The sequence below is a fragment of the Equus asinus genome, chromosome 4 (genome assembly GCF_041296235.1).
Source record: "Equus asinus isolate D_3611 breed Donkey chromosome 4, EquAss-T2T_v2, whole genome shotgun sequence".
In the NCBI taxonomy this organism is placed as follows: domain Eukaryota; kingdom Metazoa; phylum Chordata; class Mammalia; order Perissodactyla; family Equidae; genus Equus; species Equus asinus.
Window position 1 is genome coordinate 19,085,325 of NC_091793.1, and position 27,839 is coordinate 19,113,163.

The 27,839-nt window shown below is 53.3% G+C and overlaps 1 protein-coding gene across 6 annotated transcripts; it reads left to right on the forward strand.

The window, feature by feature from the left end:
- The first annotated feature begins 105 nt into the window (after window positions 1–105).
- On the forward strand, window positions 106–27,797 carry A4GALT (alpha 1,4-galactosyltransferase (P1PK blood group)). 6 transcript variants are annotated; one of them, XM_044778346.2, is made up of 4 exons: window positions 108–532; window positions 9,587–9,696; window positions 24,149–24,290; window positions 25,870–27,797. In XM_044778346.2, exon 4 carries the CDS (start codon window positions 25,915–25,917, stop codon window positions 26,974–26,976), a length of 1,062 nt encoding a protein of 353 aa, XP_044634281.1. In that variant the 5' UTR covers window positions 108–532; window positions 9,587–9,696; window positions 24,149–24,290; window positions 25,870–25,914; the 3' UTR covers window positions 26,977–27,797. The 6 variants fall into 6 exon arrangements, with proteins under 6 accessions (XP_070362875.1, XP_044634281.1, XP_070362873.1 ...); XM_070506772.1 differs by lacking the exon at window positions 108–532 and adding an exon at window positions 636–969; XM_044778340.2 differs by lacking the exon at window positions 108–532 and adding an exon at window positions 799–969 and having other exon boundaries at window positions 25,875–27,797.
- Window positions 27,798–27,839: the final 42 nt, after the last annotated feature.

The following is a 27,839-nucleotide window of genomic DNA, read 5'->3' on the forward strand; positions in this document are numbered from 1 at the left end:
CAGCAGTAACTGGGGTGGCGGGGGGGGGGGGGGGGGGGCAGGGAAGAGGAGTCAAAAGAGGGATTTTTGGTTTTTTGTGTTAGTTTCAAGACAGAAGCCACATCGTGAATGGATGGGAGTGATCCAGGGAGGGGGAGAGGGCAGAACTGCTGGATTTGGCCTGAAGAGCTGGGACAAGTGGAGGGGGTTTCAGGCCGGGTGGCCACGGTCAGCTGGGTTCCCGAGGGCAGGCTGGGGTGGTGCCATGTCAGGAGGTGGGCAGATGGGGAGTGGGAGCTGGCAAGAATTTTCCTCCAATTCCTTCATTCAAAGGATAATTATCGGGCACCTGCTAAGTGCCAGACTATTCTTGGGTGTTTTCCCCAAGTTTTGGTGCGTTTCCAAGTTTTCAGCGGTCCGGGCACTACTCATCAGCTGAGCGAGAGGATGGGCGAGGCAAGTGTGCGGTGGACGGAGGAGAGTGAGGGTGCGGAGGCGTCGGCAGTAAGGATACTTGGAAGTTGTGAAGATTCAAGCAAATAACTGAAATTCGGTAAAACGCTGGGTGACGCAGGCAAAGCATTTAGCACGGATCCCAGCTGGGGGTGGGGGGAGTTAATAAATGTATTCGGGGCGGGGGGGGGGGGGCGGGCATCAGGCAGGCCCGGAGTCAAAGGCCGACACTGCCGCTTCTCGGTTGCGGGTCGTGGAAGTGATTTAGCCGCTCTGAGCCTCAGGTTCTCATCCGTTCAATGGGGAGCTTGGGATGATGAACCCACGGAGCAGGCGGCGGGAGGCGCGGGGAGCGCGGCATACCTGTTGGCCCTCGCGCTGGTGGGGGAGTCGGGACCCAGCGGGGCGGCGGCGGGCGGTGCTGACCACGCCCCGGGCTGGAGGGCGGTGCTCCGGCCCTCTGTTCCCGAGCTCTCCCGCCGCCGCCACCGCCCGCGGGGCCCGCTGGTGCGCCGCCCGCCGCCGCGGGATCCGGAGGTACTGGGGGCTGAGCGCAGGGCGCGGCGGGCGGGGGCGCCTGGGCACCGGGGGGGAGGGCGCTGCGGAGGGGCGGGCAGGCTCGGGCCACCTGTTCCGGAGGGACCTTCGTGTGCCTCCCCGTGACTGCGCCCCGAAGTTGAGCCCCGGCCCGCGAGGGGAGCGCGCCCGCCCCGGAGCCCTCGAGGCAGCCCCGCCCGGCCCGGGGCCGCGGTGGGAGTGGGCGACCGCGGGGGCGAGAGCGGGGTCCGAGTGCCGGCTTCGCCTGCGCCGCTCTGCGACCTTGGGCGAGTCGCGCCGCCGTGTCTGGGGTCGGGGGATCGTCGCGGGAGGCCTCGCCGCCCGGCCCTGCTCGCCCCGGGCCCGCAGAGGTGCGGCCGGGGAGCGGCCGCCGGAAAGGAGGCAGCAGGGGGCCGGAGGCGTCCCTCGGGGCCTTTGGGGATGCTGAGGCTTTGGACGTGCCGAGGAGGGGGAGGGCCCTCCAGTTGGAGGAGCGGCCCGGCTCCGCGCTGGGAAGTCGGACAGTCGGGCCCCGGCGCTCCCTCTCCGGGATCCGGATCCGCGCACGACCCCTCCTTCCGGCGTCCTCCTCTCCCTCCCTCTTCTGCAGATGCGCAGGGTTGAGGCTGAGTGGGCGCACCAGGTGCTTGGGAGGTCCAGTCTCAGAGTCCGCTCCCTTTCACAGCTAGGAGCGTCCCCGTGCCTCAGTTTCCTCATCTGACCCCCGGGGGTGGAAGTTCCCACCTCCTTGCCAGACTCAGCTGAGCCTCTGGCTCCCAGAGGGTTAAAAGCCGTCTCCCCTGCACCCACTCCCTCCCAGGAGGACACCCTTCCTGTCTCCTCCAATACTGAGTGATCGATCGACTGCTCTCTGCGGGGACCGACTGCTCTCTGCGGGGCTCTGGGGTCGCCGAAGGCCATTTCTCCCATCATTGATCAAATACCCAGAGCACCTGATGTGCACCCACGCTGGCCCGCCTCTTCTCCAGCTGCCCAAGGCCTCCCCCTTTGTCGCCTCTTCTCAAAGAAGGGGAGCCACCCTGCCCAGGGTGACATAGCAAGGCCCAGGCTGGCCATGCCTGCACCCCGTGTCCCACAGCTGGGATCCCCTAGGGGGAGTCCCCAAATCAGGCCCAGATACAAAACAAAAGAAGGGGAGAGTCGGGATGGAATCCTCTCTGTTCAGTTTCCTCCCAAACATGTTTCTAATGCCCCGAGGGCCTGACCCTGCTTGTCTCCTAGGACAGCTCAGCGTTAGAGGACAAACTCTGATATGGAACTTCGCCTTAAAAAGGTGTTTTGTTTCCTTGTTCCCATCAAAGCCCTCTAGCCGCCTGGGTTAGTGGGTTGTTCCCAGTGTGTGTGAGATGGTCCCAGGGCGCCTGTGTGTGGCAGAGTTGGCAGAATCTTTAAGCTTACTGGGAACGTCGGGAGGCTGTGACCCACCACATCGCCACATCAGCCCCAGCCAGCAGGCTGTGACCCACCACATCGCCACATCAGCCCCAGCCAGCAACTCCCAAACCCCCCTGGCCATGGGGGCCCCAGGTCCAGATCTCCAAGTACCCAGGGCAGCAGAGGATGCAGATCTGAGTTGGGACCAGGGCAGAGAGAGACAAGGTGGCTGCCAGGGACTTTGCGGCAAGACTGGAAGAAGGGACCGACGGGAAAGAGAAGCTTGATCCCCCCCCTCCCCCGAAGCTGCTGGCCCTCCTGGTTCTTGCTGCTGGGGGATGGGGTGGATGGCTCCTCCCTCCACCTGGCCAGCCAGGCTCTGCCCCGCTGTGCTCTCCGGAATGCGCTTCCTCCCCATCAGGTGCCTCCTAGGTGTGCTCTCCCTCCTGTTGATTGCCCTGCATGTTCCCTGTCTGCTTCCCTCTCTCCTGATCGCAGGGAGGGAGCCTTGCCTGAAGCCCAGTGCTGGCCCTTAGTGAGCACAAAGTAGGTGTTCACTACACGTTGCTTGAATGAATTAACTATGAAAAAAAATCCCATATTCGCATCGCTTGGAGATAACTATTGTTAAAACTTGCCCTTTTTTTCCCCATACTTTTTAAAAATACATTTTTTTTTACCTATTTTAAATATCTTGTCTATATAAGTTTTTCAAATTCCTCACCTCTCCCCAACATTATTTTTTATATTTTTCAATGCTTACATACTGTTGCATCATATTTAGTTTAGGGATTTCATTTGACAGGGCTTTTTTTTTTTTTTAATATTTGGCTCTTTTAGATAATGTTACATTGAATTTATGTATAAATTTTATAAATTTATATGTTGCCGGATTTTTCCTGGAAAGAGAATTAGCTGGGAGTCAGTGTCTACGAGACCTCGAGAAGGGCTCTACCTGGAGCCACTGGCTTTCCCGGGGGAACGGGGCGGTTGAACGCGTCCTCGGCTGTGAGCACGCGTTTCTTGTTATTTTCTAGAAATGAAATTGCTAAGTCGAAGAGTATGAGCACCTGGGATCTTTGTGTAGTTCTTTCCTCCCAATTTTATTGAGATATAATCGGCGTACAGCACTGTATAAGTTGAAAGTGTGCAGCATAATGATTTGGCTTGTGTATACTGTGAAATGATTACCACAGTATGTGTGTTTCTTACTTGTTTGAGCTCATCAGTGAAGTATCTGCCCCTTGTCTGATCTCTTTATGGCAAACGTCTTCTCCCAGGTTATCCTTTGGCTTTTATTTTTGCTGCTGCTGGTGTGTGTTTTTGAGGAGCTCTTCTTCTTTTACTTTGTGTGTGTGCTTTTTGATAAGGGAGAATTGGCTGTGTTTATGGGAAAGAACCAGAAGAGGGAGCGGCTGAGGCCCCTCAGGAGGGGCGGGTCGAAAGACTGAGATCCCAGGGGATGCAGGAGGTGGGAGGGGTCCGGCTCTGGTGCAGAGGGACCTTCTGCACGGTGAGGACAGGAGGCTGGTCCAGAGGGACCTTCTGCATGGGGAGGACAGGCGCAGAGGGAGGGGGCCCAGAGGGCGCCTTATGAACTGGCTTTGATCCTCGTAGAGGGGGAGGTGGAAGAGCGGCACTGGAGAGACAGGGCTCCAGCCCCCACGTCCCCAGCTGCCTGTGCTGTTGGCTGGCCTGGTCCCCTGGAGTCCTCCCTGCTTCCCTGGGAGGGAGCAGGTGTTGTCACCCCCACTGACAGACTCCTGGAGGGTGGGGGAGTGCCTTATTCAAGGCCAGTCAGCCGATGGGCGGCAGGGCTAGTTCAGAGTAGGCCCCCCTCGCTGGCCGCATGCCCTTGCGAACCGCCTTCCTGTCCTAGCCTCCATTTCTAGTCCATATCTGGAAGCAGCATCCCTCTTCCTCCCTCTGGTACTTGGGAGTGAACGTCCCTTCCTCTTCTGTCTGCCTCTCTTTGTCTTCTGGCTAAACAGACAGACCCTAGTGGGCTCAGGAGCTTCGGGCAGAAGTGGAGTTGGCCACGGGATTAGGAGAACCCCCTTCCCGTCCAGGCCGGTGCCCACACTCTCACCCACAGGAGCCCACTCTAGCTGGAACACCCAGCCTTCTGCATGTCACACCTGTGCAAAGTCTGAGCTGGGCAACCGGGAGGGAGGAGGACCAGCACCTGGGGGTGAAACAGGAAAAGGGGTCTTCACATCCTATCAACAGGCCTGATCGGAAAGAGCAGAAGCCACATAGGTATAGACACAGTTACAGATACTGTCCCGGATAAAGACGCAGCCCGGGAGGCTCCCCCCGACCCCCGATCCCCCGCCCTCCAGTTGTGTACAGTCCTCATTTGCTCCTTCCTGGTGGTCGCCAAGGCAACGCCCTGAGTTGGGGGTGAGCTTCCACCGATTGAGCCTCCATAGGGGCCAGATACCGAGTTACCTGATCTCATGTCACGCTGTCTGCCTCCCATTTTACAGATGAGGACACTGAGACTCAGAGTCAAGCTCCTCTCCTTTCTCACAGTGAGTGGGGTTTAGCCCCCAGCCCCAGTGCATCCCAGGTGAACTAGGCTGGGCCACAGGCAGACTCCTTTCACCTTGCAAAAGGTGTTTGAATCCTAGCTGTGCCTCAGTTTCCTTAGCTATTAAACTGTAGTTCATAATAAGAGGATTACACTGGGAGGATTAACCGAGTTACTGCCTGAAAACCACTTTGACCAGTGGCTGTGCACGACGAGCCCTCAGAAAATACAAACCATGGAGCTCCTTGCCTCACAGGGAGCTTTTAATAAACGTGACCTCAGCTGCACCCACCCCTCCCGGGAGGGAGGGGTGGGGGGGAGAATGGGGGAAGGCGGGCACACCCTGACAGGGGAGGGAGCGTGGGACATTTAAAACCTTCCTGGAGGCAAGTTAGCGGTCTGTATCTAAAACCTTAAATTACATTCCCTTTGACCCAAGAGGCTCATTTCTAGGAAGCAGTCTGTAGAAGTAACTGAGCATGCGCTGAAAGATAGAAGAGCGAAGGTCTTTACCACGGTGCTGTCTACAAGAGCAAAGAGATGAAGACCATGTTTCCAGTAATCAAAACAGGAGTGGGCAAAGCCAGGGATGGGGCTGCTGAATGAGAGATACAATGTAGCCCTGGAAAGCAGGGCGTGGAGCTGTGTTTATTGACACAATACGAAGGGCTTAGGTGTATTTTCAAACAGCTTTATTCAGGTCTGATTTACACATCGCTGCGTGCATGCAGGTCGCTAGTTTTAGGAAATGTGTACAGTTCTGCGACCACCATTGCCACGCAGCTTTAGAGCCCGGGGGCCCAGCATATTTTTAAGTGAAAAATAAAGCAAGGTGTAGGACAGCCAGTAATGGGATCTCCTCTTGCGTGTGTCCTGTCTTCGGCTCTGTGTAAATAAACACTGCTCCCTGGGAAGGGGGCATCAGAAAACAACCAGAAAGAATAGACCAAGATGCTGACAGGGTACCCTCTGGGCCATGGTCGTGGGAAGGCTGGCCATGCCACCTGCCCCTGCCTCAAGTCTTCAGTGACTCCACACCGTCTTCAAGATATAAAGCAAAGCGGGAGGTGTCGCTGCCGGGAGGTGACTGGACCCCTACACACACACACACACACACACACACGGAGACACAACCCCTCTCCTAAGGCTGGAGCAGACAGCCCGACCAAGTGTGATCCCACCGCCAGTTGGCTCAATGTTCATGTGCACAAATACATAGACAGTAGTCAAAGGTATGAAGACAGAATTAAAATCACCGTAACCTTTGCAGCCGGGAATAAAACCCTGGTAGCGTTTTGGTGGATTCCTGGCAAATGGCGGCTCTTCTTACCTGTGATGGTTCCGAGGAAGCTGGGCGGGGCGGGTGGAGGGACTTCTTGGGAAGAGGGAAGCTCGCATTGCAGAAGCTCAGAATCCCTAGAACCTGGTGAGTTTAAGCAACAGAAAGGGATTGACTTTCCTTTCAAGTTTGTACCATCATTTTTAAAGGCATTGAGAGTATTGGGATGGTTTTCCTTTATCCCTCATCACTCAGTCAGTCATCAAACATTTATGGTGGGCCTGCTTTGTGCCAGGCCCTCCCTAATGTAACGTCATTTACGATCTCAGGCAGGATGGGCAGCATCTAGCACAGTGCCCACATTCTTCTGTTCCCACTTTACTCCAGGGCCAAATTCACCCTGGTCATTCCCATCGGGACTCACCCTGGGGACTCCGAGGGTCGGCCCGTGCTCCAGGCTGTAGGCGAGGCCCAGAGTTTGGGGTGAGGCTGCTCACACACCCACTCATTTGGAAGGTAGCTGCGAGCACCTGCTGTGTACCCGCGTGTCCAGCACTGGGGGCACAGCCCACAGCCCACAGCCCGCAGTGGGAGCTGTGCTGAAATCCAGGTGACTTCCTGGACGTGGCCCACTCTGCTCGCCTAGGTCAGGAGAGACTCATGGAGGAAAGAGGGTCTGGGACTTGCAGGCACACACAGCTGGGTGCAGATCCTGCCTCCCATGCGGCATTGGGACAGTCACCTCTCCTCTCTGCTCCTTAGTTTTCTCGGTTGTAAAATGGGGGCACAGTGGCAGACACGAGGACAAAATAAAGTAGAGCCTGAGCAGAGCTTAGCAGGGTGCAACTCCTCCTCCGTGTGGCGGTCAGGAAGTCCCTGGGCAGGGGAGGGTAGAGGGACAGTTCACAAAGGGGAGAGAGTGTTTTGCAGAAACCTGGAGTTCCTGGAGCCTGGTGGCTCGAGCAATCTGGCAGAGGTCAGCTTGGCCCATCTGAAAGTTGTGGCGGCCTGGAGAGGCACAGGGCCTGACAGGAGAGTGCCCACAGCCCTCAGCATTGTGGGATGTGGGGACCTGGGCGGAGGCTGAGGCTGGCAGCCAGGGAGGAGGCTGGGGTGATGGGTCCCAGGACAGAGAGAGAGACAGACAGATGGAGAGACCCCCAGGGCTGTCGCCGTGGGGCTGACGAGGGAGGGAGAGATGTGTCAGCCCTCGCCCTGCCCCACGCCTCCCCCTCGGGATTATCACCACAGTCTGCTTTCTTGTTGACACACGTCCCCTGTGGGTTAGTCTCAAAAAGCAGCCAGATCTTAAAGATCTCTTTAAGACGTAAGTCACACCATAGCCCTTTCCTCCTCGAAATCTCCCAGTCAGAAAGACAAGTCCTTCTGGTGGCCCTCAAAGCCCCACATGGCCTGGACCCCCCATTATCTCTCTGACCTCCTCTCCTGACACCTTTATCCTCCCACCTTGCTTACCCTGCCTTTCCATCAGCACCCCAGGCACATGTGCCCCAAGGCCTTTGCACTCGCTGATTGCCCTCCCTGGACATGCTTTCCCAAGATAGCCCTACAGCTTGCTGTCCTTCAGGTCTTGGGACAAATGTCAGCTTTTCAGAGAGGCCATCCCTGTATGAAGTAGCACCCTGCCCCCTAGTCCTCCCAGTGCAGTTTTCCTGCTGCATTTTTCTCAGTAGCACATGTCACCGCCGAATGTATTTCTTCACTTGTTAATTTTCTCCCACTGGAGTGTCCACTGCATGAAGCCAAAGGCTCTGTCTGCTTTGTTCACTGCGGTGTGTAGTTCCAGACCTTGGAGTGGGGCCTGGCACGTGGTAGGTGCTCACGCATTTGTTGAGTGACTGATTGAGGTGCTGTGAGTGATGCTGAGGGCTGTGAGTGATGCTGAGTGATAGGCTGAGCAGGAACTCTCTTCTCCGTGAATTGCCATCTCTGACCTCGTGATCTGTCTGTGCCCTTGGCCTGGCACCAAGGGGCAGGTGGCCCTGAGAGACCCTAGAGAGGTCACTGAGGGCTACCTCTGATGGAGTGGACAGAACCGTGCCGGAGAGACCAGAATCGGAAGGTCTTTCTAGAAGCGTCCTTAGACATTGTCTTTTCCAAGCTCTTTATTTTACAGAGGAAGACACTGAACTTAGAATCGGGGTGGGGGGTGGGGGGAGTTGTAGTCCAAGGTCACAGAACAAGTGTGTAGAAGATAGAAACCAGGTCCCTTGCTTGGGCAACATCTGCTTAGCAAAGGACTGTTGAGGAGAACGCTCAGTATTGGCAATGCTGTGGGTTTTTGGGAGAGGGGGTGGCACTCTCTTTTGCTGCTGGTTATTTTTCATCTTTAATACAGTAAAAAAGGAGAAAGTGAGGCAGCACGGGAATTTTCTCCCACGTAGAGTGAACTCAGGACTCCTCAGTCAGGTCGCAATTTCTAGATGCCTTTTCCGTGAACATTTCATTTGCAGGTGTGGTTTTCTCCAATGGGGAGTTTTGCCGGCTCCTCGTGCCCCTGTGGTCTCTGGGCACAGCAAGTGACAATACAGGGAGCTTGTCCACACCCAGCCACGCTGGTGCCATGAGAGGTCCTGGTGTGGGCAGACATGTGCCCAGAGAGCAAATGTGTAGGGGTCCAGACTCAGGGTGACATTGCTCCCTGAACTGAACATAAAGCTCAGGAGGGTGACTTCACCCTGCTCCTGAGGAGCCGACCCCAGGCCCCCTGATCTTCAGTCCAGCCTCCAGTGTCAAGCGCAAGTGCCCCGGGAGGAAGGGACGCCCTCAGGAAAGGGTGGAGGGTCTGAGACTTGGGGGCTGGCTAGCTGGGTACAAATCCTCTCTCCCACGGTTAGGAGCCACGCAGCGTTGGGACAGTCAGCTTCCTCTCTGGGGACCAGCGGATACTCAGGTGCTTTCATAGGAAGAGTCAGAGGCATGTGGACTTATTTTGTGCCCTCGTATCCATCGCACTTTCTAATAGTTGCAATCAGTCACACATGGTTGAAAGTTTGCAAATGGCATCTGCCTGGGTGAGTGACCACGTTTCATCCTGGCTTTTGGGGCAGTTTAGGGATCATATACTCATTTGTTCAGAAAATATGTATTGAGCACCTGCTGTGTGCTAGAGTCCGTGCTGGGCACAAGGGACAAGACCAGGAGTACAAGCAGCCTTGGCCCCTGCCCTCCAGGAGCTGACAGTGTTTCCGTGGCATCTATGTCCTCGTGCATTTAACCAGGTCCCTTCAAGAAAGACCTTGGGTTGTTTCTAATCTTTTGCAACTGCGGACAAAGCTGCGACCCATACAAATGGCATTTGTGTGGGGGATAAATTCGCAGAGTGGAGTTGCCTGGGGAAAGGGCAATATCTGTAATCCTAATGGATGTTCTCTTGCCCTCCACCACAGGGGTAGGACCATCGGGCATGCCTGCCAGCGGCGTGTGGGCGCGCCTGTTTCCTCACAGCCTTGTCAGGAGAACGTGTTGGCGAAGTTTTGGATTTTTGCCAATCTGACAGGTGAGAGATGCTGAGTATTTCAATTTCCATTTCCCTTACTTACAAAAGATCGACAGTCTTGCTTACATGTTTAAGAGTCATTTTTTGCATGTATGTAAATTGTCCTTGGCCCACTTTCTTTTGGATTGTTGGTCTTTTTCTCCTTGAATTCTGGGAGCTCTTTATATATTAGGAAAATTAGACCTTTGGGATCTAGGGGCACAAAAGTTATCCCAACTTGTCATTTCTCTTTTGACTTTCTTTTTCTTTTAAGAGACCATTTAATGTTGTTTTTCCCTGAGGAAGATTCGCCCTGAGCTAACATCTATTGCCACTCTTCCTCTTTTTTTTCTTTTCCCTCCCCAAACTCAGTACATAGTTGTATATTCTAGTTGTATGTCCTTCTAGTTCTTTTATGTGAGTTGCTGCCACAGCATGACTACTGACAGACAAGTGGTGTGGTTCTGTGCCCGGGAACCTGACCTGGACCATCAAAGTAGAGCGTGCTGAACTTTAACCACTAGGCTGTCAGGGCTGGTTCTATTTTGACTTTCTTGATGGTGTTTTGGGGGAAGGCATGGGGAAGTTTGTTTTTGCCAGGAGTCGAGTTTATTCATCTTTTCTTTTATAGCTTCTAGATTTCGTACATAATTGAGAAAACTTTCCCAACTCTAAGGTTATAAAGGAATTTGCCCAAGTTTTGTTCTAAACTTTTATGTGTTTTATTATTACATTTGGAGTTTATCCTGGGGCATCTTCCGAGATGTGAACCCAGCTGCTGCTTTTTCCCTAGCAGCCACTCTGCTTGGCCACCACCTGTATTAAAAGACCCATTCTGCCTTACAGATTGGAGATGCTGCCTTTACTGGATGTGCAAGTACCGTATTATTTCTGTGATGTCTTTTGTTTCATTGCCCTGTGTGTTCACATGCTAAGACTATGTTGTTTTAATTATTGGAATTTTATAGTATGTTTTAATACCTAAAAGGCCAGTTCTTCCTCATTTGTTCCTCTTTTTCAGTGTTTTCATGTAGGTCCTTGCTTGTTTTTTTTTTTGTTTTTTTTTTAAAGATTTTATTATTTCCTTTTTCTCCCCAACACCCCCCGGTACATAGTTGTATATTCTTCGTTGTGGATTCTTCTAGTTGTGGCATGTGGGACGCTGCCTCAGCGTGGCTTGATGAGCAGTGCCATGTCCACGCCCAGGATTCGAACCAACGAAACACTGGGCCGCCTGCAGCGGAGCGCGCGAACCCAACCACTCGGCCACGGGGCCAGCCCCCCTTGCTTGTTTTTCTATATGAACTTTAGAATCGATTTGTTGAATTCCAGAATCCTGTACAGTTTATGAATTGGCTTAGAGAAGATTGACGTCTTTATGAAGCTGAATCTTCTATCCAAAAATGTCCTTCCATTTGTTTGAGTTTATTTTGTGTTCTTCAGGGGCTTTGAAATTTTGCTCACAGGATTTTGAACGTCTTGTTTTAAGTTGAAACCTAAGTATTGTGGTGGTGGTGGTTGTCAGTGGGGTCTTCTCTTTTGTTATATCTTCTGCCACTAACTGCTATTGTGTGTATACTTAAGTGTGGCATGTGTTGTGTCCTACCACTTCCTAGTATTCTTGTGTTATTTGCAGTTTTTCAATAGTTTCCCTTGACTTTTCCAGGTATTCAGTAGTATCATGAAGACAGCAATAGCTTTAACGATTTCTCTTCAGTTTTTATGCCTCTAATTTCTTTCCCTTGTGATATTGCTTTCATGAATCCCTTCAGTATGAGTGATGGTGACAGACAGAAACCTGTGTCTTTTTCCTGCTTTCAGCAAGAGGACCCCTCTGTGTGGAGCCAAATACTCAGACTTCCCTGAGTGTGAAGCTGGCTCCTCGCTTTGGTGTTGGTATATACAATTTGTCAAGGAAATGTCCATTGCTTCCTAATTTATCCAGAAAGAGTGTTAGAAATTTAGTTCATTTTTTTTGGCATTGCTGTGAATTACCATATGATTTTTCTTCTTATATCTATGAATACGGTGAATTATATTAATGATTGCCTAATATCGAACCATCCTTGCATTCTGGGAATAAACCTGACTTGGTTTTGATATTTTATTCTTGTAATGTACTGCTGGATTCTATTTGCTTATGCTTTATTTAGGATTTTTACAATAATATGCATAAGTGATATTGATCAGTAGGGTATCTTGTGCAATCTTTGTCAGGTTTTCGTATCTATGTAATACTTAAGAATTTTTTTTAAAGTTTTCCTTAGTATATTTTGCTATTTAACACTTTAAAAATCATTGAAGTTTTCTGTTATTTAAGTTTGCTGAAATTCCCCTCTAAAAATGTCTTTCCCTGGCGCTTTTGGTTTTTTTTCTAAATTTATGTATGTAAGTATGTGAGGAAGATTGTTGCTGAGCTAACATCCATGCCTATCTTCCTCTATTTCGTATGTAGGACGCCACCACAGCATGGCTGATGAGTGGTGTGTAGGTCCACACCTGGGATCTGAACCCTCGAACCCTGGGCTGCCAAAGCAGATCGTGCAAACTTAACCACTACGCCACCAGGCCAGCCCGTGCTTTTGTTTCTTAATGATCTTTTATAGTTCTGTTTCTTGTGTGAAAGTTGGCCTGTCTAGACTTTCTCTTCTGAGAACAGTCTTGATTTATTTGTCTAGAAATTATTTTTTTCAGGTTTTAAATTTTATTTGCAAAGTACTATCTTATGATTAAATGTTTTTCTCTCTCTGCTTCATTGGTTACTTTCCCATTTGGCATTTCTTAGTCTGCACTGGGTGCTCTCTCTCCATCCCCCCCTCCCTTTTTTTCTTAATTAGGTTAATGGTGATTTATGTTTTCTTGAATTTTTTCCAAAGAGCCAGCTTTTGCCTTATTTCTTAGTTCTACTGCTTATCTGTTTCCTAACTTATTTCTGCTTTAATCTTTATTCTTCCCTATTCTTCCTGTTTATTTTGTGGTTCTATTTCTAACATTTTTAACCTAGTGCTTATTTACTTATTTTTATCTGTCCTGTTTTATTTGTTACATGTTTTGGAGGCTGCAAATATTCTTCTCTCTCTGCAGCTGTAGCCTATAGATTCAGACTTGTGGTGTTTTGATTATGGTTGTTTTCTATAAATCCTACAAATTCAGTTTGTATTTTCCTCTTTCAGTCAAGAATTGCCCAAGAGAAGTGGGTTTTTTAAAAAAATTTCCTGACTTTTAAATTAATTTCTAGTCATCCTGCCTTGTGATTATAAACTATCTGTATTTTTTATATTTTTGGATCTTGTCAAGGTTCTCAATATTCACGAATGTTCCGTCAGCTTTTGAAAAGAAAGTGCATTACCTATTATTAGGATAGAGAGTTTGACGTAGCACAGTACCACATTGGTTCTTTTATTTAGGTCTTCTGAATTCTTATTTATGTTTGCTCTACCTGTTTCTTGGGCTGAGAGATGTGAATTAAAATCTCTTATTAGTGTGTTTCAATCTATTTATCCTAGTCTCCCTGTAATTTCTTCTTCCTGAAAATTGCTGCAGTGTTGTTTGCCGCATTGTGAACTATACCATTTAGCATTATAAGTGGCCCTTCTTTGGCTCACTTAGTGATGTGTGGCTTGAGTTCTCCTTGTCCAATATTAAGATTGTGGCCCAGCTTTTTGTTTTTGTTTGTATTTGTCTTTATACTTTTGCTCATTCTTTTACTTTTAACCATTCTAGAATTCTTTGTTTGACGTACGTCTCTTGAATACAGGATAGAATTGGGTTTTGCTTGGGATCTAAACTAAAAATTTTTTTCTTTGTAAACATAAGTGAGTTAAACTTGTATATATATAGAGAGAGAGATAGATAAGACAGATGGTTTGGTCCTCTTTCTGTCATGTTGTGTGTATGCACAGATGCACGTCTTTGTGCCTGTGGAAGGCTGTATTCTTTATTCTTTCAGTCTGTGGTCTGTTTGCTTTGCAGTTTAAAAAAACTGTAGTCCTTCCGATGTTTAGGAAAGCTCCTACTTTTGTTCTAGTGGCTACATTTATATTTGTACCTTCATATAATCCTCTTAGTCCTTTCTTTAGACAGTATCTACTGTTTCTCTTCTAAGAACAAAAGCAGATGTCACTTGTTTCCTCTTCCTCCGTCTTCCCCTTCCTCTTGTCACTGCACCATTTCAGCTGCTACCCTATCGGGTGGTTAGGCTTATATTCTTCTCCTTCTGATGCCTCTAGAAGTTCTCGATCCTGTGATACGCATGACAGTTGCCATTGCCTACTGACACAGAGACATGAAAACCTGAAGAAGAGATGTCAGCAGCTTAGAATAAAGTTCTGGAGATGATAGTGAAGCGCCCTTTTAAGAAATGCTGCATCACCGTGCTTGATGGCGCAGGAGATGGTGCTGTGTGGGAAGACGCAGCCATCAGTCAATGAGTTGAAGTCATACAGAAGAGTTGAAGTTTCTGTGATGAAGTTTCAGGAGCATCTTACCCAATTTATTTCACTTATTTTCCTCCTTAGGTAGGCACAAGCATGAGAGGTGATTTAAAAATCTGACTAGACAATTCTTTCAAAATAAAAATTCTACATAATAAGAAAGCAAAGTGACATCATTTAATTGGCAGCTTTTTAATTTTTCAGTGGTACATTACATAATGATGCATCTTATTAGATTCAATACAATAGGGAAGCATAAGCCTCATTATTGCCACCTGTGTACTTTAAATATGCTCTAACTTTTACTATTTGATGTTTTAGGTTTTACCCCGAGCGATTAAAGGTGAGGCCAGCGTGAGCTTGTCCACTTTCCACCTTCATTCTCCCTTGCCTACCAAGTTTTTGTTAGTTGTATCATTTCTGCATTATCTGACTAGATAACATTTTCATTGCTTTCCGTCATCCTTATTCATAGTTTTTTTCCCCTGGATCTGCAGTTAAATATATTCACTCCTAAAACTGAAGTTATTCCAGGCAGCATTTGGTTGGCTGGCACTTATTCCTCAGTTTTCCTCAAGAAGGGCTCATAGGAACAATATTGCCTAAGTCCTTAGACTTGGAAACCATTGGTGTATTAACCTTTATATTTAAAGAACAGCATGTCTACATATTAATCTTTGGCTCACACTTTCTTTCCTTGACAGTCCTGAACATGTCGCTCCACTGTCCTCTGTCACTGACTGTTGCTGCTGAGAAAGCTGATGGCAGCCTGATTCTCTTTCCTTCGTAGATGGCTTGGTCTTTTTACGTAGCTGCCTAAAAATTTAATTTTGTATCTTTCGAGTCCAATAACTTCACTAGAATATGTTTTAGGACTTACCATTCGGGGTCATTGTCCTCTCGTACATGGTGTACCTTTTCAATTCATGAAATCGAGTTCTCCCTTATTTCAGGGAAGTTTTCCTGACATTATTTGAAATATTTATTCTGCTCAATTGTTTGAGTCGTCTTCTTAGGAACTTCAGTTATACGTTTGTTGGATCTCCTTTTTCTTGAATTCTTTGATCTCTTTGACAATTCTGTGGGCTTTTGTTCCCTTTTCTCATTTTAGTCTCTGTTTCTACTTTGTGTGGAGTCTGTTCTCCCTTGTATTTCTTGTAGTTTGGTCTTCATTTCCGAAATGTTTTTGTGTTTTTCTTCTAGTTCTTTCCTCAGATCCATCAGTTCTCACACATCATCTTCACGTCTTGCCTTCACTTGGTCTATCCATTTCTTCTCCAGTTATTGTATTTCTGCTTTAGAGTCTTCTTTCATAGCTGAAATGACTTATTCAAGTTTTTTGTTTTTTAATTCATGCTGTGGTTTGGGATTAGAATTTTTATTTTCTCGTGGCAGTATCTTTTTAGTGAATTTTCTGTATACATAAAGAAAGATCCGTGTTCCTTTCCTTTTTCATTCTTACAGCATCTTTGTATGGATGCTGTGTTTATTCCTTTAACAATTTTTAAAAAAAAAATATTTGAATTAGTTGAATTTTCCTGGAGCAGCAATTAACAAGAGGTTTTGGTGGAAACTGGGAGAGAGGCCAGGTTATGGTTCTCTAGGCTTCTCTGCTGAAAGGCTCCCTCCTCTGCTTTTGTGGGAATGGGTTGTTCCTTTTAAATATGGCCCACCCCTGGATCCACTGCTCTGTTCCCTGTCAGAACCCAACCTTGTTCAAGAGGCCACCTGCCTCCAGCCTTGAGCCGTCCCGGTTCATTCAGGCCTCAGCTCCTGCCTTTTAACGTATTCACCTTCCTTGTAGAAGTGGTGGTTTCTGCCACCTTCCACTCCTGGGCCCCCTCTGCACCCCTTCTCCCCCTGCACTGCCGTGTCTGCTGGCCTCAAGTGCTTTGGGCCACACTCACTTGCGGTTTGGAATTTATGGGATTTTTCTGGCCCCTTGTTTCCCTAAAGCTGGAGCTTGTGGTTTAGTTTTCCTTTGCTCTCGTTGCTCTGTTGGACATCAGCAGAGGAGGGAAGGTTCAGAACTAATAGTCGGCCTTATTCCTATTGGAAAAAGCAGTCCCCACCGCCCTAGTTTTTCTCTTTGTAATATTCCCCAAAGAGCGAGCCGCTGCCGGCTTGATTTCTGCCTTTGCGGGAGGAACGTTGTGTAACCTCTGCTCTGAAAACAGCCATTTTTACAAGGACCATCACCTTCTAATAACTCACTTTTACTTCTTGAATAGGAATAATATATTTATTTATGCCCCAAAAGATTCGGGCTGGGGAGGGGTGGAGGACAGGACAGCGGACCCTTCAAGCAAAGTCTAGAAGCTCTAGTTGTTTTTTCACAGCAAGGAGGGTCCACGTTCCAAGATCAAACAGCCCACCCCCTCAGTTTTATGGATGAAGAAGCTACCGTGCAGGGACAGGTCCAAGGTCACAGAGCCGATCAGAGACAGACCCAGAAGCTGTCAGGACGGACCTGGGCTTGAGTCCTATACTCCATACATTTCCTGGCCTGACAGCCATCTGCCCCACATACCCCAAGCTTCTTTGAGCCTCAGGTTTCCGCTCAGATGTTAACTTACCAAGGAGGTTGATCAGCATATGCCGTACATCCCCATGGTTAGAACACCTGGTTAGTCCTGCTCTCCTCCCTGTTGTGCAGAAGGAATCTGAGGCCCAGAAAAGGACGGCAACTTGCCTGAGGTCACACAGCAAGTCAGGAGCAGGGTGGGGCAGACCTGGAAGCCCACCCCAGCCCCAGTGCCACTAGCTGTGGCTCTTTGGACAAGTCACTTAACTTTTCTGAAAGTTGAACAGGGGAGCAGGGGCTGGAATCACTCCGCTCACTGGTGGCCAGGCTGAACTAAGGCGACATGTTGACCGCAGGGCTGGGCCAGGGCTTCCTGACTCCATCAGATGCTTTCTCACCAAGCGGAAGACTGCAGTGGACTTCCCTACCCCCTCTGCATCCCGCTCTGCGTCCTCCGCCCCAGCCTCCCAGTACATATGAATCCGAGTGTCCTCTTCCTGCCTGGGCACTAGTGCCAGTGGGAGTGGGGCATCCATTTCCGCAGTTGGGGGAGAAGCCTTCTTGGGGTGGGGGCAGAAGCAGCTGCCGGCCAGGTCCTTTCAGTCCTGTCGGCCAATCTCTGGCCCCATCTGTCTGTCTCCTTCCACTGCAGTCCCGATGTGGTGTTGCAGGATCAGGGACCAAGAATGCATCCCAGTGTCTGCTGAGGGAGAGAGATGGAGGGAGAGATAGGCAAAGCTGGAGGGGCAGCAGGGAGAGAAAGAGGTGGGAGGGACAGGAAGAGAGACCCTGGCACAGAAGGCAGGAAGAAGAGACTGAGGTGGGGGGGATGAGACATTGACTGATGGGTGGGATTGATTGATTGATTGATTGATTGGGGAAGTCATCAGAGGGGCGATCCTTTGCCTGAGGCTCCCTTCCTCTCTGGTTGGGGTGTGCCACCGTCTGATTCAGAGAACAAGGTCCCGGCAGCTGCCATCTCTGGCCAGTGGTGTGGGTCCACACGGAGCACGTGTTGTCAGCCAGGAAGGAGGAGAATGCCCCTCTGGCAGTGCCTTGGCTCCTTGCCCTCCATCAGCCCGTCGCCTGCCAGACTGCGGTTTCCAAACCACCCCCACCAACAGCGGTGCCGGCCAGGGCCAAGTGCTGGTAGAGGCTGTGCAGTACCCAGGGCAGGCGCCTGCATCCCCTGAGGCCAGGTCCTGAGCTGGGGCCCGGCCCCCAGAGTCGTGCGGGGGACACTGGAGTATCTGTAACCCTGACGTCTGATCTTATGCACTGGTGTGAGAGCTGAGTTCCGGTCCTGCCTCCACTGCCAATTCTCTGTGGGTTTGGGCATCACTCCCCTTCCTCAGTGTCCCCCTCTTTGGTGTCTGGAGTAAGAGTTTGGGCCAGATTGTCTCCAGTTTGGGATGGTCTGTGGCTCCTAAACCCAGTAAGTGCCGGAGAGCTTCTGCCCCACGTTCGCTTGGTCCTGTGCGTGTCTTCTCCCTCGAGCCGGTCGGCAGCATCTGTGGCATCTTCTAAGCTCTACAGGAGGGGAGCTTGGGGCTCTGCCATGTGTGACCTCCTGTTTGGACTCATGCCTCCTGAGTGTCTGCTTCTCACTGGGCGTCTCGGGAAAATCTCCCAGCGGCTCTGCAAGAACCCCGAGGTCGTCTCCCTGTTATAGGTGAGGGAACAGGGGCGAGTGTCAATCAGCTGACGGGCAGTCCCTGGTGGAGCCGGAACGCAAGCACCCCAGATACCAAAACCGAGGCCCCGGCATACTGCCACGCGAAGAATATCTTAAAATCTTGTGGTCGTGGTTTTCTGTCATACGAAGGATGAGTGAATACGTTTTCTTCATAAAAAACAATCAAATTTTATGGATCAAACTAAAACGCCCCTTGACTACCACCCTCAATCCTGACCCTGTCCCCAGAGATGGCCCCTCTATGTTTGGTACAGACTCCCGCCCTCTTGTGTGTGTGTGTGTGTGTGTGTGTTTGTGTGTGTGTGTGTGTGTGTGTGTACTGATGATGTGACTGAGAAGTCCAGGAGTGGATCGGCTTCAGGCGTAGCAGGATCCAGGTGTAGAGACAACGTGGGCATGCATCTCTTCTGCTCCATCTCTTGGCTCTGCTTGTCTCTGGGCCAGCTTCATTCTCAGGCAGGCCCCTCCCTCCTGGCTCACATCTTAGCAATCCCATTGGAAAGCACTTGCCTCCACTTGGCCTGGATTGGGTTACATGCCCTCTATGAACCAATCACTGTGGCCAGGAGAATGTGATACAGTCATTAGCCAGACCTGAATCCTGTGCCCACCCCCAAAGCTAGGGAGTGGGGTTTGTGGGGCAGGGGTCCTTCCCCAGAGGAACTGTTATATAACAGATAACACTGTTATCTGTTATATGCTGTTACCAGAAGAAGGGGGAATGAATGCCTGGCAGACAAAACCAGCAGACGGCTGCCCCGTCTCCACTGGGAACCCTCAGTGCATGTGACTTCTGACCATTTTCCCCTGCCGTGCAGAGGCCTCCCCAGGCATGTTCTCCTTGGAGCTGTCATTTCAGTGATGTTCAAGGCAACGTGTGACCCCAGAGTTGTGGGGCCTGGGATGAGAGACTCCTGGAGAAGGTATGAGATGATCCTTTTCGTCTGCCTCGCCCTGGCCTGGCCTCCACCACAGGCCCCTGGGTCTGAGCCCAGGACCCAGTTTAGCCTCTGCCCCAGACTCCAAGATGTCCTTGCTGACTTATTCCCCAAGCGACCTGTGATCTGGGCGCTGGTGCTACCCCACTGCGACAGAGCAGGAACCAGAGGCTCAGAGAGGATCTTGTCTTGCCCGAGGCCACACACCGCGGGCGCAGGCCCAGGAGGAGGCTTGGTGGGCTCGTGTGGGTCTGCGTCCCCTCTGGCTCCAGGCCGACCCATTTAAAGCCCTGCTCAGAAAGGGGAATGTGGAGCGTGTGGCTTAGGAAACTCGGGGTCAAGTTCTACCTTTGAGCCCCTGTCTGTCCAGGTGGGGGATGGGGAGGCTGGGGAGGGGACCTTTTTTGGCTGCACTAGAAGCAAGTGTGGCTGTGGGGTGCGGATCGCGTGCTCTGACAATCCAGGCAAGCGCTGGGGGGATGGGAGCATGAAAAAGAGGAAAAGGAACAAGGCAGGCCCTGTGTGTCATCCCGGCCAGACACAGCCACACTGCTGGCCTCGAGTGGGAAGTGGTTAGAGGCTGAGAGAGCCACACAGTCATGCTTCTTGACCTTAAAGATGCCTGGAGCGTCTCCCCTCCCCAGCCCCCTCACAGGCTTCCACACAAAGAAGCACGCCGGGCACCCTGCCAGAGAAAAGCCCTCTGGCTGATGGCCATCGCCACCCTCTGTTCTGGGTCTGCTCTGTGGGCTGGGACCCTGGCACGCACTGCCTCCCTTGTCCCTCTAAGGTGGGGGTTAATCCCATCTTACAGATGAGACCGAGGCTCAGAGGAGGAACGTAGCCTACCTGTGGTCACACGACTGAGGATGGCACAGCTGGGGTTGGAGCCCTAGTCTGACCCTGGGGCTGGAGTCTTGCCACCTAAAGGATCTAGGATCCCAGGCCAAGAGGACTTGCCCCCCTGCAGCCTGGCCCTGTGCACTGGCCAGTTCCTCATCTGGGGCTTGGCAACCCCCGCAGAATCCCGCATGGACACTGATGTGGGGCCCCTCACTCAGATATTGCTGGGTCCGCTGCTTCCCCCCACAGCCCACCCAGCCCTGACTTTGCTCCTCACCATCCAGTTCCCTGACCTCCTGGTTTGTCCCTGAGACCCTGAGACCCTGAGGAGAGCAGAAAGAGCACCTGGCTCCCCCGAGATCCTTCCTTTGTCCCACCAGTGTTTGTTGAGCGCCCACTGTCTGCTGGGCCCTGTGCAAGCCCTGGGGGTGGAAATTAGTAAGACAGGTGAGCTGCTGCCCCCTTACGACTCTGAGAGCCGTACACGAACAAGACCATTTCCAGAGGATGGGGGGCCCCTCACCCAGGGAAAAGCCTGTGTCCAGTGTGGGTCAGTGTGGTACAGGCCTCACCCTCGTTTGGAACGAACGTCTCTGAAGGCCGTGCCAGGTCCAGGGCTCCCATGGGACCAGCTGAGGCCTCCAGTGGGGCCGCCTCACAGCCCCGCTCCCCCTCTGCCTTGTCCTGGGTCCCCCACCCTCACAGGGACCCAGGCACTCCCTAGTCCCTTCAGATGTCTCTCCGAGTCTCAGCCTGCTTCCCGGGACAGGCTCGGGACCCAGGCCCTGAGGGAAATGCCTGGGTGATGGGAGTGGAGGGTGGCCTCTGCAGAGGGGACCCTTGCGGCCGAGACTCCAAGACGTCTGTGCACAGAGGGTGAGGCAGCCAACCTCAGACTCCGGAGTCAGACCCTGGGTTCCAATCTCGGCTCCCTTTCAACCCTTTGTGTGACCTTGGGCAAGTCACTCTACAGCCCCAGGCCTCAATGTCCTTGTCAGTCCTTGTCAGTGACTTGAGAACAGAGCTTCCTTCTTCACAGGGTGGTTCTGAGGCTCCAGGACAGAGAAACATGGAAGGGGGTGTAGTGGGATGAATAATGGCCTCAGAGAAGATCTGTGGTGCCCTAGCCCCCTGAGCCTGTGAAGGTGACCTCATTAGGGAGAGAGGTCTTTGCAGAAGTTATTAAGTCAAGGATCCTGAGAGGAGGAAATGAGCCTGGATTACCCAGGTGGGCCGTACCAGCCTCATTTCCTCCTCTCAGGATCCTTGACTTAATACCTCCTGCAAAGACCTCTCTCCCTAACCAGGTCACATTCACAGGCTCAGGAGGTGGGCATGACAGACCTTCTATTGCCCAGGTGGGCTGTAAATCCAATGACAGGATGAGGATCAGAGGCAGAGGAGCAGAAGACCCAGACACACCAAAGAGAAGCCCTGTGAAGGTGGGGGCAGAGGCTGAGTGGTGTAGCCACGAGCCTGGGAACGCCTGGAGCCACCGGAAGCTGGCAGAGGCAAGGAACAGGTTCTCCCCTAGAACCTAAGAGGGCGTGTGGCCTTGCTGACACCCGGATTTTAGACTGCCACCTTCTAGACCGCTGAGAACACAGGCATCTGTTTTAAGCCCCAGAGTCTGTGGTCATTGGCTTCGGCAGCCGCAGGAAACTATAGGGGGAGCTGGACCCGAGGTGGTCCCTTCCTCTGTCTGCACTGTCTTCTGGGTCGAGACCTCTGCTGAGAGGTGTCCTCCTGCAGCATCTCTAGGAAGGCCGCTAGGGTACTGGGCACTCCCTGCAGAGGGGCAGGAGGGCTCCCTGAGCCGCCCCTGCTGGAGGCCTGGGTCCCTGCACCGGCTCCACCCTCCATTGCTGCGGGACCTTTGCCAAGTCGTTTTCCCTCTCTGGGCCTCTGTGTCCCCATTGGAACATCAGAATCTCCAAGGGCCCAGCTCTGGCACTGAGAGCCGCTTGGTGAGTGTTCAGCCTGGGAGTGGGGTTCGGTGTGGACCGTGTTGGACCATCACTGTGACTCTGTTCTGTTTGGGTCATGAGCTTGGCCAGACACGGGAGCCCAGAGAGGGGCAGAGGTGGGGGCAGGCCATGAAGCGGGGGCGAGCGACAGGTAAGGGAGCCTTTCCTAGACACTTGAGTCTTGTCCCCTGATGCCAGTACCCCCGAGGTGAGGTCTGCAGAGCTGGTGCTGAGGGCCAGGCCAGCAGGGTCTGCCTCCACTTCTCACCCTCACTTCCTGCCTGAGATGGATCCTGGGGGTCCTGACCATGGGGAGCCACGGAAGGGCCTAGAGCGGGGATGTGCCCACAGTTAACGTGCTAACTGGAGCTATCTCCCTGGTGCAGGGCTGGAAGTAGGGGGCAGGAGGAGGAGGCGGTGACGTGCCAGGCTCAACTGATGAGGGTCAAGATTTGGGCTGTTGCTGCAAGGCCCATGCAGGGGGGCCAGGAGCATGCTTTGGCCCTGAGGTCACACGGGTATTGGGCTGTGGCCAACTTGGCCCCATACACAGTTTCTATTCCTGGGTCTTGGGCTCTGGCACCAAATATGGCGCTGCTCACATCTGGCACCTTCTTCCGTGGCAGGCCCGGGCTCAGGCAGCGCATCCCACCTCCCCGACGGGCCCAGACTCCACCCGCCCCACTCCATGGTAGAACCAGATCACCCCAGCGCCACCCCCCACCCCAGCAGCAGAGGCCTTGCTCCATCCAACTGTCTGTCTGTCCACTCCTCAGCGTGGTTCACATTGGGTTAAAAATACTCAGGACCGAAATAGCCTCTCTCCCAGCAGGAAAAACCGGGGCCAGCGGAACACACGGTTCTCGGTTCACGCCACGGCTCTGTCGCCCGCTCGTTTGGTGACTCGTGGATTTGCCCATTCACTGACTTGCTCACTCATTAATTCGCTCCCTCCTTAACGCACTGATCATTCATTGATTCCCTCACTCACTCATTGATTCGCTCACTCATTGACTCACTCCTTCATTCACTCACTTGCTCCTTCCCTCATCTCGCACACGCGGAGTCCCTCAGTGTTCAGTATCTATCGAGAGCTGGGCACTATTCTAGACGTTGAACAAAACACAAAAAATACCTGTCCTCATGGGGTTATGTTCCAAATAAATAACCAAAACAAATGAGGATGAAAATGCACAGGATGTCAGAGTCAGTACTGGAGGAAATAAACTGAAGTCAGAGGCTATGAAGTGATAGGGGTTGGGATTTTAGGGGGAACCTAGGGAGGGCCCATGAGAAGGTGACTTTGAGGGAAGTGAGGGGACGAGCCACATGGACGTCTGCGGGAAGAGCGGTGCAAGCAGGGGAAGAGCAGGTACAAAGGTCCTGAGACGGTAGCAAGGGGGCTGGGTGTGAGAAAGAGCAAGGAGGCCAGGAGGTGTGGCTGGGGCAGAGCAGACGATGGGGAGAGAAGTGGGTGTGAGGTCAGGGGTCGAGGGATGCGCAGGACCGGTGAACCTCGGCCCTCCCACATGACTCAGGGTCTGAGCAGAGGAATGATGTGGCCTGACTTGTATTTTTAAAATTTCCCTCTGGCTGCTGCTGAGTGATTCAGAAACAGTCACTTTCCTACTATGTGAGAGTGAGTCAGTTTCCTGTATGCCTACTGGGTGCTAGGCACTGAGTTGGGCACCAGGGAGAGGTGTGCAGGCCCCCGTGGCGCTTATGGAGCTCCATCTGGCTAACTCCCTTCCCATCGAGCATCACCTCCCCTGGGAAGCCACTTTCTCCCCGCTCTGCTGGCCTCTTTGCTCCATGTCAGCTGTCTTCCCTCTGGTGTATTGTCCTGTCTTTTTCCAAATGGTGTCGCCAGGCTGAGCATTCCTCTCGGGCGGACGGGCGGGGCTGTGCCTGACTCTCTCCTCCTCCCAGCTGAGTTCCCTGAGTGGCCAAGAGAGTGAAGGAGTCACTGAACAAAGGACCCCAGGCACAGCTAGCTGGGCCTATGTGGCTGGGGGACGAGGCCTCAGGGAAACTGCGACCCGCCTCACTCTGTCTCTCGCCATCTTTTCCAGATGGATTTGCGGGTGCAGAGAGCGTGTGGAAGGGCTGTGTCCGTGTTGGCAGAGAAGGTTGGCTGCTGAGCCGGGGCGTGTCTGCAGGAGGGCTGCCAGGCTGCCTGGATCCCTGCCTCACCGCCATGGGCCGCCCAGGCTGGTCAGTGCTCTGCCCTCGGCCCTGGGGAGAGCTGGGCCCAACTGCTCAAGTCCCAGGCCCCTGGCACCCTCCTCAGGCAGTGAGACCTGTGTGTCCTGGGGAGGGATTGGCTGTGGCTCCCTTGGCCCCCAGGCTGCCCCCGGTCCCTCCACCCCTTTGTGCCTGGGTTTCCTGGCTCAAAAGTGGAAATGATACAACTGGCCCCTGGGGTTCCTGAGGGCCAGAGGGGATGTGAGTTTGACACCGAGCGCTTCGGAGGCCCTAAGTGAGCGGCGGCTGGGACTCTGCTAACAGTGAGTGCCATCTAGGTCCATGTCCGCTGAGGCCCGGAAGCGCCAGGCGTGTTCGCACCTTTGCTGTCCGGTCTCGCTCCCCGGCAGGATGGTGGAGTGATGAGAGCATGGACTCTGGAGCCGGTGGCCTGGGTTCAAACGCCTGCCCTGACACTTGCCGGCCCTGCGACTCCGCTTGCATTACTGGATTTCCCTGTGCCTCAGTTTCTTCTCCTGTGAAGTGGGGGTAATATTTGCCACTGCAGAGCGTGGCTGTAGGGGTTGAAGGAGTTAATCTGTGTGAAATGCTCAGGACTCCGCCCGCCGCGTGTGCGGTAGACAGTCAATATTTATTAAATGAATGAACAGATGAACCGACACAAACCTTCAGGGGGTTCCAGTGTTCCTGTCCTGCAGGTGGGAAGATCGAGGCTCAGAGAGCTGAGTGGTTTGCCCCAGGTCGCACAGCTGGTTCAGGCAGACCTGGGGACCCACACATCCCAGGCATTCACACAGTCCCACCCTCGGGGACAGGGCCCACGCCTGTCTCATTCCTCCCAGCCACCTGCAGGGCACCCAGGAGCGTTCTTGGCTCCTGGGTAAGTGGGCATGACCAGGACTGAGTGAGGGTCCCAGGGCGGCAGTATGAGTCATGGTCACAGACTGCAGTCCCTTTCCCCTCCAGGCCTGTGTCTATGAGACACACAGCCCAGGGCAGGGGCTAGGGAAGCCAGGGGCTCAGGAGACCCCGTTGTGTGGGCCAAGGGCTTCAGGACCCAGCAGCATCCTCATGGGCCTGGAGCTCTCCCGTCCTCCTGTGAGCGAGCTCGCATGCCAGCGCCCAGGCCCGCCGAGGCTGCTCTGTAGTCCGTCCTCTCGGACAAGCTCCAGGCCTGGTTCAGGGAACTGAATGGAGCTGAGGGGTGGATGCCCTGGGCCTCGAATCACAGGCTGCCAGGCTGGCAGGCTGAGGGGGATAGGCCTTGCCAGGCAGAAGCCTGTGTGCCACAAAGGCATCAATCTGACACCCCTTGCACATGCCAGACCCTGGGCCGGTGATGGCCTCAGATTGTAGGTGGCCTTGGGGAGCTCACAGGTGTCTCACAGAGAGGGAAGGGGACCCTGCGCAGATCTCAGTCCTGGCCCACTGCTCCTGTTTTACAGCTGAGGGAGGAGAGGGCCTCTGAGAAGCTGCAGGCCCCTGGGCTCTGGGAGCCCGCGTTGGCTGTGGCTGGTGTTAGTGGGAAGCGTTTTTCCTGGCTTGGGATGCCAACAGCCTGCCCGACTGTGGTGCTCGTCTCTTGCAGAGCAGCCAGTTCCTGCTGGAGGCTCCTGGTGTCATCTGGGGGACCATGTCCAGGACCCCCAACTGCCTGCTGCAGCTGCTCCGGGGTGCATCGAGGCAGCGGGCCTACACCCTGTTCATCATCGGCTTCAAGTTCACCTTTTTCGTCTCTGTCATGATCTACTGGCACATTCTGGGGGAGCCCAGGGGCCAAGGACAATTCTTTAACCTGCCTGTTGACATCGCCTGCCCCCGCTTGGTCCCCCCGCCACCGCCCTCTAGCACCCCCGCTCTGCACAACATCTTCTTCTTGGAGACCTCAGACCGGACCAACCCCAACTTCCTGTTCATGTGCTCAGTGGAGTCGGCGGCCAGGGCCCACCCCGAGTCCCGGGTGGAGGTCCTGATGAAGGGGCTGCCTGGTGGCAATGCCTCCCTTCCCCGGCACCTGGGCCTCTCTCTTCTGAGCTGCTTCCCCAACGTCCGGATGCTCCCGCTGGACCTGGAGGGGCTGTTCCGGGACACACCCCTGGCGGCCTGGCACAAGGCGGCGTGGCGGCGCTGGGAGCCCTACCTGCTGCCCGTGCTCTCCGACGCCGCCAGGATCGCGCTCATGTGGAAGTTCGGCGGCATCTACTTGGACACGGACTTCGTCGTCCTCAAGAACCTACGGAACCTGACCAATGTGCTGGGCACTCAGTCCCGCTATGTCCTCAACGGTGCCTTCCTGGCCTTTGAGCGCCAGCACGAGTTCATGGCGCTGTGCATGCGTGACTTCGTAGCCCACTATAACGGCTGGATCTGGGGCCACCAGGGCCCACAGCTGCTCACGCGGGTCTTCAAGAAGTGGTGTGGCATCCGCAGCCTGGACGAGAGCCATGCGTGCCACGGTGTCACCACCCTGCCGCCGGAGGCCTTTTACCCCATCCCCTGGCAGAACTGGAAGAAGTACTTTGAGGATGTCAGCCCCGAGGAGCTGTCCCGGCTGCTCAACGCCACCTACGCCGTGCATGTGTGGAACAAGAAGAGCCAGGGCACGCGCTTTGAGGCCACGTCCAGGGCGCTGCTGGCCCAGCTCCACGCCCGCTACTGTCCCACGACGCACGAGGCGATGAAGATGTACTTGTGAGGGGCCTGCCGGGCCACCTCCCCTGCCCCGTCGTCTGATGGAGAAGGGCTCTTGGCCACCCTTCCTGGGGAGGCGAGAGGGGAGGGCCAGAGAGGGCAGCCTGAGCCGCAGCAGGCCGGGATTTGGGACAGGCTGTGGGGGGACAGAGAACCGTCAGCTCCAGAGGTGTTCTTGGAGGACGTGCTGTGGATCCTGGGATCCGCTCACTTCAAGCCAGTGTGAGGCTGGCGGGACACCCCCTAGGCCAGTGCACTGTCTCAGGGTAAAGGTGACAAGTGATGGGGGAGGGCCCCAGCCAGAACCAGCTGGAGAGAGCTGGGGGAGTGCCTGGGTCTTCTAGACAACACCCAAGAGCAGTGACCATCGAAGCATCTTCCAGGGCTGCTCAGGGAAGCCAGGCTGGTTGGGGCCGAGGTGCTGGTGAGGGACGCACACAGAAGCCCAGGAAAGGGGATGGGAAGGAGGGAGGAGCTCCAAGAGCTTAGCAGGCGGGGCGGCGGCGGAGGCAGCCTGTGGGAGAGGGGGCTGCAAAAGCAGCCCCGAGAGCCCCGGGGCAGGGGATTTGCTATTCCCTGGTTTGCGTTTCTTTCTGTTGGGCTGAGGCCGGGAGAGCTGGCCGATGAGCATTTTGGGGACGGCCCTCTGGCCCATCCCATCCTTCCTTTCCAGAAGATGTCGCAAGGGGGACATGTGTCAGCTGCCCACTCCAGGGCCCTGGGGGCATGGAGTTCTTTTGGCTTGGGAAAAGCGTTTTAAAGAAAACTCCCTCCGCCTGCCCGTGACAGACACAGGAGAATAATAAATATAACGAAAGTGACTCACTGGCGTCTAGTGAGTTGTGGCTGGTGAAAAACGTTCACTCA